Source organism: Nyctereutes procyonoides, unplaced genomic scaffold (genome assembly GCF_905146905.1).
Source record: "Nyctereutes procyonoides isolate TBG_1078 unplaced genomic scaffold, NYPRO_anot_genome, whole genome shotgun sequence".
Classification (NCBI taxonomy): Eukaryota; Metazoa; Chordata; class Mammalia; order Carnivora; family Canidae; genus Nyctereutes; species Nyctereutes procyonoides.
Window position 1 is genome coordinate 20,721,418 of NW_026575135.1, and position 14,272 is coordinate 20,735,689.

Sequence of the window (14,272 nt, forward strand, 5' to 3'; positions counted from 1 at the left end):
TTACCAAAATCTTAAAATATAACAGAAATTAAACAAGAACAGTGCTATAGAACTGACGATTTTTAAAAAAAACTTTACAAACACTTCTGAAGGAGGTAAATACATAAACTATCTGTGGAAATTATTTAATAGCTAAATAAAAATCATATATTTTTCTTTTTCTCATGCAGGGCTCCAAACGATCATCTGAAGTGAAGTCATTAAATTATATGAAGTAATTTTATAGTCACTAAAATATAACAAGAAAAATGCTATAGCTAAATTAGTTGTTATAACATGTATATGTATCTATGTAGATATATATGTAATATCTTTTTATTAGAGTTTTATTGGCATGTACCCTTTAGAATGATGGGCTTAGTTATTTTTAATGTAGTGAAGTCCAGTCAAGTTTGATTAAAAAGCTATTCTATTTCAAGTTCTATTCAGATACAAGTTGTTAAGGAAACTTTATCTCATTTAATTGCTGAAAATAGTGAACATTTCTCTAATTTTCTTCTTACTTTAGAATGTGTTTTAAGAAATTTTTGATTTGGGACATTTTACAAGTCCATTTATACCAATCAACTTCATCATCTTTCTTGTGTATTTGAGAAATAATGCTCTATTTAACCTAAAAACTTTTCTTTTTTTTAAAGAAAGAAAGCAATTCCCAAATAGACCTTAAATTATAGTTGCTAAACTAGGCTGTATAAATGTCCTTCTAGGCTTACTGATAAAAAGCAGACAAAAGCAATTGAAAAGTTCTCAAATGTAAACGTTTCCACACTGGATATATTAATCAGTTTATTCCCCCCAAAGCACAGTTCATTTTGGGTAAGAAATGGACACTTTTTGGCTAAAAAAAATATTAATCAATGATTAAATGCAGAAATTTCCAGAGTTTCAAGAAGACTGGTTTAAAGGAATATACAGTGGCAATTCTAACCCAGGCTTCATTATTTGGTCATTGCTGAGTGATGCCACAATCACATGTGAGGGCTACTATAAGTCAATAGATGGCAGTCCATCGCCTAGTAAAAGGGCTGAAGATGATGAAACTCACCATGCATCTTGCTTTTATTCAAGATTAAATATTGCTTAATTACACACATTTGGATTTGCCTATATACATAATTATTTACCTATTTTATTTTAGATGGATTGATACATAAATACAAGTTTATAAATGTACTAGTTTAGCATTTATATTTGCATAGTAAACTAATTCTAAATTACTAATTATTAATTTAAACTTGACAATTATAAATTGATAGTTACCTGCAGTATTATTTTGAAAAATTAATCAGAATTCCAGATTGAGAAAAATGGATTTTTCAAAATGATTTTGTTATACCCATAAATAGAATATATTGTAACTCCCCAAAAGGGAAATTTATTTTATTTTCATTTTCCCCCAACTATTCTTTTTACAATTTGTTTTTCAAAAGCTATGTTATTAAACAAACCTCAAATATTTCTGTTTTAATAAATACCAATTTCTATCCTTCTATGATAGTTATATAAAATAAAATATAGGTACAAGCAATAAAAAGAGGGTCTTCAAAACAGTACTTCCCACACTTCAAGTTTTCAAGGCTGGAATTCTCTAACTCAGGAGAAAAGGGAAAAGAAATGCAATTGTCAAATCCCTTAGGCTATTTCTTAATGAAAATACTGATGAAGAAAACTGCTATATAGTTACAAAAAGTGACTATGATCTTGAAAAATATGAGACAGGATTTCAACCAAGTTTAGGCTGCAAAGATTTCACCATGTATGTTAGACAAGAAACCTGCTACATAAGTATAAACATAATGTATCTGGATGAGTTACATCTGTAACAATATGTTAACATACATAGGGGTATGTGTGTGTGTATTTTGATAGAACACTAAATATTTTAATAAAATCCAATTTGGGACTGAAGGATAGTTGAGGAGTTACAGCTTTCTACTGAGAACCTTTACATTACATAAACTAAACAGTGGTAACAGATACAAAAACAAACCACCTGGTATTATTCCTTGCCTCTTGGGCCTGTGATAGACTTATTAGTAGTTTGAGTCACTTGGTTTACTTTTTATTTCTGTAAGAGGAAAGCAGTAAGAAGACATGCTTTGTAAAACTTCGTCCTATTTTCACTGTCTTCCTATAACCAAAATCTTTTTGATATGTTAAATCTTAAGGAACAGCTTTTATAACATTGTTATTTACTGTCTAACTACAAGAATAATCTTAATTGTTGTCTTGCTAAGTATAACACATTTAATGTATTAAAAAATGACTACTAGGGCTATGGTGAATTATTGAAATTATTTAAGCTGAATATTAAAAACTAACTAACTTCATAATATTGAGCACTAGCCAATTGTTTTCATAGTAAATTATGTTTTCTACTTCTACTTAGCCTAAATTCACAATAAAAGGAAACCACAGAATTGAATAACTTGAATGGTATTAAGCAGATGGTTATACACTTTAAATAAGTCAAGAAGAGCTTAAGGATATGACAGTTGAATTGTTCTATATGAAAGATACACTGAGCTTTTTTTAGCTTCATTAAAAAATATATGCAAAAATTTCAATAAAGCCAGAAAAATGATTATGGAAGATATTATGGATTGTATGCTTATGGACTGTACATAACACAACACTTTAAAGATACTGGATTACTATTATTTTTATGGCTCCTGACATACTTTTCTCCTTTAATTTAATGAATGAGTCTAGGAAAACTGAGATACCATGATGTAATCATTAAATGATGTGAGTAATAAAAAAAAAATCAAAATCTTTTCAGAACAGGAAGATAGAGAATAGTGGGCAGGGGAGAAGAGAAAAAGTATATTATTGCTTTCTCAGTGTAAAAACTCTTCAGATGTTTATTATCTTCTAGTAGAAGATGCTTGTCTATATTTTATGGTCAGCAGTTCAGAGAAGGATAAATAGGCTAGGTCTTGGGGAAAATAAAAAAGGTGTTTCTACTCACCGTTAGGTGATACTGCCTCCAGATTTCTGGGCAAGCCTGGAAAATAAAAATATTGATCAGCTGGGAGCATGAAACAAGGTACTTTACAGCCTGTTGGTTTTGGCATAACCCAGCATCCACCGGTGTCGGTCACAGGAAAATAAGAAGCTTAACAGAAAGGGTCTGCATTTCAGCTTCAAAAACCTGGCTAGACAGTTTAATTGAATTTTACACTGGTTTAACACACTCCCTGCCATTGTCAGAAAGCCAGTAACAAAGTTTTCTCTCTCTTTTTTTTCTTTTCAGGTTAGAAGTTTTGGGGCACTAAGATGTGATTAAGAGCCATAACTCAGTTAAACTGATAAATGAACAGCAGTGGTCAAAATCAATAAGACTCACTGAGTACACCTTTTAAAAGAACATTTTGAACCTTGGTAGTAAGATAAACAACAACAACAACAACCCCAATTTATTAGCAACTGCTTTAAAGAAGACCACTGTGGTTATATGTTTCTGATGTCTGTTACCATCTTTTACCTAATCACTTGCTGCTAACCTTCAATACTGTGAATAGAGTTAAAAAGAAAGCTACAACAAAATAAAACAATCTCAAAAATCTAAAGTCCATGGCTTTTCCCTTAAAAGTCATCTTCTCTATACATTTATAGGCAAATAACTTAAAACAATAAAACCTCAATAATGTTGTAAAAGATGGATTTACTGAAGCTAGAATAGGTAACAAACAAACACAAGCAACAAAAAGCAGCAGCAACAACAACCAGTTAGGAAATATTTTCTTATGGATACAAATACAAGTCTTCTTTCCTTATATTTAAATTAGGACTCTGTTAGGGAAACACTTTTTCTAACCAAGTTCTTATTATTTATTGGTCTGCCATCTTTGGACAAAAAGAACAGTTGATAACAGAAAGTATTTTTTATAATTATTAAATAGTAATTAAAATATATTAAACCAAGCTAAGTAAATGGCAGTTCTTAAAGTAAATGTGAATTTATAGCTTTTGTTTAAAAATGTGTGTATACACATATACATATGTATACACACATATGCATGCCTAAAATTAGAATGAGTTGAGTTTTTTTAAAACCTTTAGCATCTTTGACATACACTTTGAAACAATTCTTTACATTCCTCTTTCATTTACTTTTCAGGGACGTGATAAAACTAATGAAGATAATTCATACAATCTAAAATTATTATGGGTATGGCAATAATTCAGAAAATAACTTTTGAATGGCAAACCTCTACTCATTATATCATAAGTGATTATACAAAAAAAAGAGTAGATAGTTCTAACTGCGCTAAAAATTTTATCCATTATGTATTTTAACTATCTTATGTCATTTTCTAAAGAAAGGTGTGTAAATTAGACTAGTTAGTGGTCAGCTTTCCAATTTAAATGTCATACTCATGCAAACTAAAGTGTCTGACTAAAAAAAGCCACTTGTATACAGTGATTTCTGGATGAACAACAGTGATCAAAAGGAAACTATTTTTAACAAGTAAAAGTAGCTTCAGAAGGTACCAAATAACAGATATCAAATAACAGCCACAAACTTGTAGGTTACAAAGGTTCTCAATAAAACACACACATATATTTGTTTTAATAAACATTTACAAACAAAGATCTAACATACAATATACCTTTAAGTATTCATTTCCTACCTTCTATCATAAGCTTTTTGCTATGTATATATAATTTGAGTTGGATTACTGTAGAGAAAGAAAAGCAAGGAGTTATTTATACATTAGTTATGGATAGTTCTTGATTACCACAATGTCCTCAGAATAATAAGGTTGAAAAATCGCAATCACTGAGTTGTCATACACGGGCAGAATGCCACTCTACCATGTGACCTTTTCTTGCGTTGCAGCAATTTAGTAATAAAAGAAAGAATTACTTGGTTTTTGAACAATCATCTGATTGCTCTGTACATGAAGATGATGCCTGATATAGAAAATTAATAGGGAGAGACATGAAACTTCTTTTCTCTTATTAGACAATAGTATTACAATAAAAAAATCCTATCTTATTTCATATAAGTACTTTTACCCAACATTCCCATGCACAGTTTCATTTTACTATTTTCTACTTAACATATGTCTGTGCAAGGTTGAGACGAAGAAATACTTTTCATCTCCAAATAGGTGCCAAAAGAAAGTACACATCTTTAATTCTAAGTATATGACATGCAATACTTAGGACTTCTGTTACTAATAGACTTTTTAAGTGGTTTTTTTTTTTTTTTTTTTTTTTTTGCTTGTTGTAGCTTCTACTTCTTCTCAACATTCCTCAGTCATTGCACATATTTTTCTTTTAATCAAGCAGAATGTCATAGTATCCATATTTGTGCATTTATTGCAGAGAAAATTTAGACAAAATACAGTAATTTCTTAAGCAAGAGGCTTACTATTGCAATGGGAACTTTTGAAAAAAATTATTTTAAAGTATTTGAAATGAATGACTAGCTTGCTGTGGACTTCATCTAAGATAAAAATGTAACAAACTATTAAAATACAACTATATTTATTGGTTGTCCTGGTGATCTCACCTTACTGGCACTTAGATGGATAGCAACCCAAAGAGCCTCCTCAAGTCTCACAACTGAAAACACACAAAGTATACTTGTACATCTGTTTTAGCAATGTGCTACATTGTTTGCCAACTTTTGCCCAACTAGTTTTCCCCTCTATTGTATTTTGTATAATAAACCATACATGAATAACTGAATGTTATTATTCATAAAATTCAAAGATGAATCAACATAGTTTGCCACACCAGATGAATTGAGAGTTTATATTGTGCATTTCAACCCATATTGAATTTTATCAGGTGCTAATTATTGTTTTACGAGAACAACGGCTTAGTGCATCTGTTGTTTAATTCCCACTTCCCTATTCTCAAATGTGAACATCAAAGAAAATAAAACACTCAATCTTAAACAGCCCCTGACAGCAGACCAAGACTCAAGTGCTCAATAGACAAGGCCCTTGCCACCAGTTCTCATATTTCCACAACAATGAACAAACACAAAAACAGCACTAAGCGGCCTTTCCTCCTCCTCAGCTCCCCTTGGCCAGTTGTCTGCCTTGTACTAGAGAGAGCCCTTGAACGCAGCCCTGCTGGGAACACAGCACAGGAGAAAGGATTAGCCTTACTAACATGCTAGCATTTGCAAAAGGGAAGAAAAAAACCCCCAGTACTGTATTTGGTATATGAATAACCAAAATGTATGAGCTGACAAGAGACCAGGACAGGCCTGTGGCTCCCCGGGAGAAAATGTAGCTGTGATGAGTGACAGGGCTTTCAGGAAATATGTTCACAATCACAGACAGTGAAGGCCATGACCTAGATCGTTTAAGAGCTTGTCTTGTCAAATTATCAAAAGCTTCTTCCTCTCTGAATAAAGAGTGACATAAGTGAGTGTCAGAAAGCTGCAGGCTGACAAGCCAAGCATACAATAACAGAATGCACGTCACATACATGCTGAACACCGCCACTGCTAGCGGCAAATCTTAATGAGAGCGCGGCCAGCCCAGGAGACTTGGGTCCCTGCTGGCACAGCTACTCATCTCACAAAAATCCTTCAGCTCCAAGTCAGTTAGGCTCTGACACGACAACTACAATTACGAAACACAACTTTTTAACAGAATCCTCTGGTGCTTTGTCAAAGCCTCTGTTGTTAGGAGCTGGCCCCCTCAAGTCACTGCAGCAAAACAAAAGATTTAATAAAACAAGCAATATTCATTGATGGTGAATAACATAACTAAAAGAGAATAAAGCAAAAATTTAGTTTAAAATTTGTTGAATGAAAAGACATGGGAAAAACATTCCAGTCTCTGGACTCAACCACCATCTTGACTTTTCCATATGCACATTAATGTAATTTTAGGTGCCTTCACTGAAAAGAATGTCCCTACTCTGAAGCCTCATCAGTCTCCTCATATAATTATATCAAATCATTTGATTATCCAGATCTGTTGGTAGTCATGGTGTATATACACTACTCAGACACATATCCTATTATACATATACTTTGAATATATGTGAAATAAAATTTCTCCTTTAAGTAGTATTTCGAAGAGAACATCTTGGGCATAGCCTTCAATTGAAATTCCATAAAGACCACTCTAAGGTCTGAAATTGCAGAAATACACAATTGAAATTCAAAATAAGTTACTGTTTTAATAGTGCTTGTTGTATTTCTATTGTTAAGAATTTGTCATTCATGATAAAGAGGAGCTGTGAACATATAATAGATACATGTGGCAGTGTGTAGACAATCTACACAAATTTTTTTTCACCCATCAGTAAGGAAAGCCATGCACTGGTCTCTATCTCTATGCTAACAAAATGAACCAGAATTCACAAAATCATCTTGCCATCCAAGGTCAAATTTTAATCAATCCCTATACTCTTAATCCTCTGTAATCAGGGAAACTGACAAGCCTAATTTTTTGCTCAAAGATATTTCTCTTTGATACTTTTCTAACTTAAGTATGGTTATGAGGGCATAAAGTTCGTCCATAATAGATCACATTTCAGTTTTATTGGAATAACAATTCTTATTGTTATAGGAAATTATATCAAAATAATCAGCCAAAAATTAAATCATATAGACAGTACCCTGGGTTACCTCAAGCAACCATATTACCATTGAACATTTTTTTTCACATCGGAGAATCACATCTTTTTGGGGACATCTTGATCGTGATTCTAGACTACTGTAACACAGGTTATTTTACAAATAGTTGATAATGTCTGTAGTATGCCTGCTGGTTGTTAGCTAAAGGTAAACAATACGAAGAGTCAGTATAATGAAGCATGATAATGTAGTGGCTACAATCAATGACTCTAGAGCCAAAATGGTTGGATTCAAATCCTGACTCCACCATTTACTATCTTGGGCAAGTTATACATCTGTATGTGTTTTCTCACTGATAAAATGGAGACAACAGTACCTCTTTATTTTTAAATTTTTCTACTTTTTGAAAAGATTTTATTTAGTTATTCATGAGAGACACAGAAAGGCAGAGACATAGGCAGAGGGAGAAGCAGGCTCCCTAAGGGGAGCCTGATGCAGGACTTGATCTGAGGACCCCGGGATCATGACCTGAGCCAAAGGCAGATGCTCAACCACTGAGCCACTTACGTGCCTGAACAATACCTCTTTAAAGGGCTGTTATTAAAAAAAAAAAAAAAAAAAAAAAAGGCTGTTATAACAGTTACAGAGTTGGTAAGTATAAAGCATTAGAACAATGCTTGATGTATAGCAAACACTCAATTGTATTAATTATTGCCATCATGATGACAATTCAACACTCTCCATTCTTCTGATGCAAAAACTGATCATGGGGAAAAGGCATCAATAAGGTAGCTGAAATAAGTGAAATCTATTGCAAAACAGTCAACACTCAGATGTGGCCAAACCTAAGAGAATGTGAAAATTCATCGTTTAAATGAGCTATTGATATAGATAATGACAGTGAGAAAAAAGACCCAAAAGTAGAGGACAAATTAAAAATATAGATTTTGTCAGGATAAAGCTGCTTGTAGCTACTTTCTCTGTAGAAAGAAAAGAATCCAGAAACATCAATAAGCAACAACTGCACCATGTGCAATGTACCTAGTTTTACATTTAACTAAGGCACACTCACTCTGTAATGCTCTTAGTTGTTCAAAAATACACAGAAAAGAATATGTGATCAGATAAATCTGCTCTCAGATTTTATAGTTAAATTTTGAAATAAAAAAAGTTAAAATATCTTGGTCATTGGCGAAAAACAAAAGTATTCCATGCCACTCTTAAAGTTTATATCTTTCTTCAGTTTACTCAAAGCTTACTTAATTTCTTTTTACCACAAGGTTTAAATAATAACGATCTCAGTGTCCTTACTAGCCTTTCCCGCTTGCCTTTCTTTCTTATAATAGCCAGGCAGCTACCACCTGAAAGCTAAGAAAGTGGCTATCAGAAACGAGAAACTTGGAGGAACAGAACTCTATAATTTGGGGAATCTCTAGCCACTTTAGTAGTGAATACATAAACCATGTACACAAGTGAAGAAAGGTCTTATTTCCTGCTGTCTAGCATCTTAACTCCCTCTTTCTATAGTTTTTGGCACACTCAGATCTCTCCTGTTTCTAAAAAAAAAAAAAAAACCCAAACTTCCTCTGAACAACAATTAAAACTCCAGCTGATTTCATTGTCTCTTTGGTACTGGTGCCGACATTCTGGGATTAACTGTGAACCAGTTCTCATACCTTCTATACCACATCGCTTTCCTAAACCCCACTTAGCAGGTACCAGAAGTTTTAAACTAGATTCAGAAGAGATAAAGTAAAGGTAAAATATTTTAAAATTGGAGTTCAGAACTTTATTTATAAACCAATTATACAAAGTCCATTATAAATAACAAATAGGTAGTAGGGGAATCCCTAGATGGCTCAGCGGTTTAGCGCCTGCCTTAGGCCCAGGGAGTGATCCTGGAGTCCCAGGTCAAGTCCCACATCAGGCTCCCTGCATGGAGCCTGCTTCTCCCTCTGCCTGTGTCTCTGCCTCTCTCTCTCATGAATAAATAAATAAAATCTTAAAAAAAAAAACCAAATAGGTAGTAGAACAAATAATTTTTTTAAAAAAGATTTTATTTATTCATTCATGAGAGAGAGAGAGAGGCAGAGACAGAAGCAGAGGGAGAAGCAGGCTCCATGCGGAGCCCGATGCGGCACTCGATCCCGGGACTGCGGGATCACACCCTGAGCCAAAGGCAGATGCTCAACTGCTGAGCCATCCAGGCGTCCCTAGAACAAATCATTTTATTACTACTGAAAGTAATCCTGATTCATCTTAACCAACTATATTAAACTCCTTTTATTTGTAATTATTCCCTGATATCCAGTTCTACTTCTCCAATTCTCAAGGGATTCCCTGGGAAAATTTCCTTTTCATTTTGTCCCAAGAATCTTACAGTATACAGGATATGCCAGGCATATAGTAATCACCTTTAGTTCCAAAGCTGTGCTGGTACTATGGTAGCTTTAGTCTAAAAACTTGTCCTTTTCTTAAAAAAAAAATGACATTAAATGTTATAAAAGGAATACATATTCATTATAAAGACAGAAAATACAGATAAACAAAAATTAAGTTACCTGTAATACTACCACCTGAGATAACTATTGCAAACATTTCAGAATATTTTATTCCACACTTTTCTATATACAAACAATAAACAATTGAAAAACAAAATTTAAAAAACAATACCATTTGCTACAGTTCTAAGAAAAATGAAGTACTTAGTATAAATCTAAATATGCAGAGAATGTATATAATGATAATTACAAAACTCTGATAAGTGAATCTGAAGACCTAAATAAATGGAACACACATACTATGTTCATGGATGGAAGACTCAAAATATTAGAGTCCATTCTCTCCACAGTAATCAAGAGACTGAACACAATACCAATCAATGTCCTATCAAGATTTTTTTGGATTTACATAAGACTTATTCTAAAGCACACCTGAAAAAAAAAAATAAAGCATACCTGGAAAAGGAAAGGAACTAGAATAGTTAAACTATTTTATAAAATAATAACAAAGTTTAAGAAATCATGTTATCTGATTTTTTAAAAAAGATTTTATTTATTTATTCATGATAGACATAGAGAGAGAGAGAGAGAGGCAGAAACACAGGCAGTGGGAGAAGCAGGCTCCATACCGGGAGCCCGACATGGGACTCGATCCGGGGACTACAGGATCACGCCCTGGGCTGAGGGCAGGCGCTAAACTGCTGAGCCACCCAGGGATCTGTGTTATCTGATTTTAACACTTAATATAAAGCCATAAATAATCAGGACAGTGTGATACTGATGAGAGGAATAGATACTTAATTTTTTTTTTAATTTTTATTTATTTATGATAGTCACAGAGAGAGAAAGAGAGAGAGGCAGAGACATAGGCAGAGGGAGAAGCAGGCTCCATGCACCGGGAGCCCGACGTGGGATTCGATCCTGGGTCTCCAGGACCGTGCCCTGGGCCAAAGGCAGGCACCAAACCGCTGCGCCACCCAGGGATCCCGGAATAGATACTTAATGCAATAGAATAGACTCCAGAAATGAATCCACAGATATGGCCATTTAATCTTTGACAAAGAGGTAAAGCAACTCATTGGAGAAAGGAGTCTTTTCAACCAAGGGGATGAACAACTTATCATCCATACATAAAAAAATGAACCAACTTCACACTTTATAGAGAAATGAACTCAAAATGGATCACAGATCTGAATACAAAACATAAAACAATAAACATTTTGGAAAATACACATTAGTCTTTGTTAACTGCAGTTAGATAAAGAGTGTTTAGGGACGTCTGAGCGGCTTGGTGGTTGGGTGTCTGCCTTCGGCTTAGGGTGTGATCCCAGGCTCCTGGGATTGAGTCCTGCATCAGGCTCCCTGCAAGGAGCCTGCTTCTCCCTCTGCCTATGTCTGTGCCTCTCTCTCTGTGTCTCTCACGAATAAATAAATAAAATCTTTAAAAAAAAAAAAAAAAGAGGGCAGCCCCGGTGGCGCAGCAGTTTAGCACCACCTGCAGCCCAGAGTGTGATCCTGGAGACCATGGATCGAGTCCCACATCAGGCTCCTTGCATGGAGTCTGCTTCTCCCTCTGCCTGTGTCTCTGCCTCTCTCTCTCTCTCTCTCTCTCTCTCTCTTTCTGTGTGTTTCTCATGAATAAATAAATAAATAAATCTTTAAAAAAAAAGAAAGAAAGAAAATAAACACCATAATTAAAAACTAGGAAAGGATCTGGACACTTAACCAAAAAGAACATAAGGATAGCAAATAAGCACATGAAAAGATATTCAACGTTTTTAGCCATTAGGCAAATGCAAACTAAACAGGACAGATACTACACAACTATTAGAATGTCTAAAATAAAAAATACTGACAATATCAAATGCTGATGAGGATACAGAACAATTGGACTTCTCACTTTGCTGGCAGGAATGCAAAATGGTTCAGCCGCTCTGGACAACAATATGGCAGCTTCTTATAAAGTTAAACATACATAGAACCAGCAATCTCCACCTAGAAATTTACCTTAAAGAAACGAAAACTATGTTCACACATAAACTATAAACAAATATTCATAGCAGCCTTGTTTGTAATAGTCAGCAACTATAAACAACTCAAATGTTCTTCAATGGATAAATGGATAAACAAACTGTAATACATCCATACAATGGTATGCTACATAGGAATACACTACATGGAACAACACAGATGAAACCTCCTAGATATCATATAAGTGGAAGAAGCTGGTAAAGCTCAAAACTTTACAATGGTATGACTTCATTTACATGAATGAAATACCATTTTACTCTTGAGAAAACAAATGATAGTAATGGAGAATGAATTAATGGTTGCCACAAGCTTTGGATGAAGGAATGGTGTGACTATACAGAGATAGCATGAAGGAGTTTTTTTGGGGTGATTAAACTGTTCTGTATTCTGATTATGGTGGGGTTTATGTGAATCTATTCCTTTTTTAAAAATATTTATTATTTATTTATTCATGAAAGACACAGAGAGAGAGAGAGAGAGAGAGAGAGAGAGAGAGGCAGAGACACAGGCAGAGGGAGAAGCAGGCTCCATGCAGGGGGCCCAATGTGGGACTCGATCCTGGGTCTGCAGGATCAGGCCTGGGAGCTGAAGGCAGTGCTAAACTGCTGAGCCACCCAGGCTGCCCAGGTTTATGTGAATCTATACATATTCATATAACTTAACACCAAAAGAAAAAAAGTCAATTTTACTATTAAGAAAGGAGAATGAGGTGCCAGGCTGGCTCAGTCAATAGAGTATGTGTCTCTTGATCTTGGGATTCTAAATTTGAGCCCCATGTTGGGTGTAGAGATTAAAATATAATCTTAAGGGGATCCCTGGGTGGCTCAGCAGTTTAGCACCTGCCTTCAGTCCTGGAGTCCCAGGATCAAGTCCCGCATCTGGTTCCCTAAGTGGAGCCTGCTTCTCCCTCTGCCTGTGTCTCTGTCTCTCTGTGAATAAATGTCTCTCATGAATAAATAAATAAATAAATCTTTAAAAAATATATAATCTTAAAAAAAAGAACGAATATAGGCTAGATTGGTTACTGATGATACCATTTCTAAAATGTTTATAAGCAGTAATAGAATATTGCACATTAAATATCAAGGTAAAAAATAATAAAATGAGGGGATCCCTGGGTGGCTCAGCAGTTTAGCGCCTGCCTTCGGCCCAGGGCATGATCCTGGAGTCCCAGGATCCAGTCCCACGTTGGGCTCCCTGCATGGAGCTTGCTCCTCCCTCTGCTTTTGTCTCTGCCTCTCACTCTCTCTGTGCCTCTCATGAATAAAAAAATCAAATCTTTAAAAATATTATAAAATGAATATATGTGCACTATAAAAATATAAGGAATAGTGGGGTACCTGGGTGGCACACTTAATTGAGCATCCAACTCTTGATTTTGGCTCAGGTCGTGATCTCAGGGTCAAGAGATTGAGCCCCTGAGGTGTCTACTTGCAAATTTTTTCCCCTCTCCTTCTGCCCCTCCCCACCATGCTTTCTCTTACTCTCTCTAAAATAAATAAATGAAAACCTTTAAAAAATATATTTATATATAAAGAAATTTAAAAAACCTATAATTCTTGACATAGTTATAGTAAACATTTTGGAATTTTTTTTAAAGATTTTATTTTATTTTTTTAAAGATTTTATTTATTTTTTCATGAGAGACACACAGGAGAGGCAGAGACATAGTCAGAAGGAGAAGTAGACTTCTCGCAGAGAGCCCAATGCAGGACTCAATCCTCGGACCCTGGGATCATGCCCTGAGCTGAAGGCAGATGTTCAATTGCTGAGCCGCCCAGGTGTCCCTAGAATATTTCATTCCAAATTTTTTTCCTTGCAAATCTATATATATAAATATGTGTATTTGTAAGGAAATAGGATTATATTGCATATACTGTTTTGTAATTTATGCATTTCACTTAATGTACTAGTAACTTTGATTTCAATATTAATTTTTATATCATTTAAAAATTTTTAAAAAGTGTTATTTTATTATTTATATTAGAGGGAGGGGGAGGGCAGAAGGAGACGGGAAAAAAAGCAGACTGTATTGAGTGTGGAGCCGGATATGAGTTCAGTCTCACGACCCTGAGATCTGAAAACCAAGAGTCCGAAACCAAGAGTCCAATGCTTAACCAACTGCGTCACCCAGGTGCCCCTTACATTGTTTTTTAAATAGCTGAAGAGTATTCCATTATAT

General features: G+C 34.6%; 1 protein-coding gene across 5 annotated transcripts in view; it reads right to left on the minus strand.

Annotated features, from left to right (window-relative positions):
• ZCCHC7 (zinc finger CCHC-type containing 7) overlaps positions 1-14,272 on the minus strand; it is a 250,103-nt gene that overhangs the window by 24,351 nt on the left and 211,480 nt on the right. For all 5 annotated transcript variants that reach the window (XM_055302444.1, XM_055302445.1, XM_055302443.1 and 2 more), the window contains one exon: positions 2,972-3,007. In XM_055302444.1, coding sequence (XP_055158419.1) covers positions 2,972-3,007 — 36 coding nt within the window. The remainder of the gene's footprint in view (positions 1-2,971; positions 3,008-14,272) is intronic.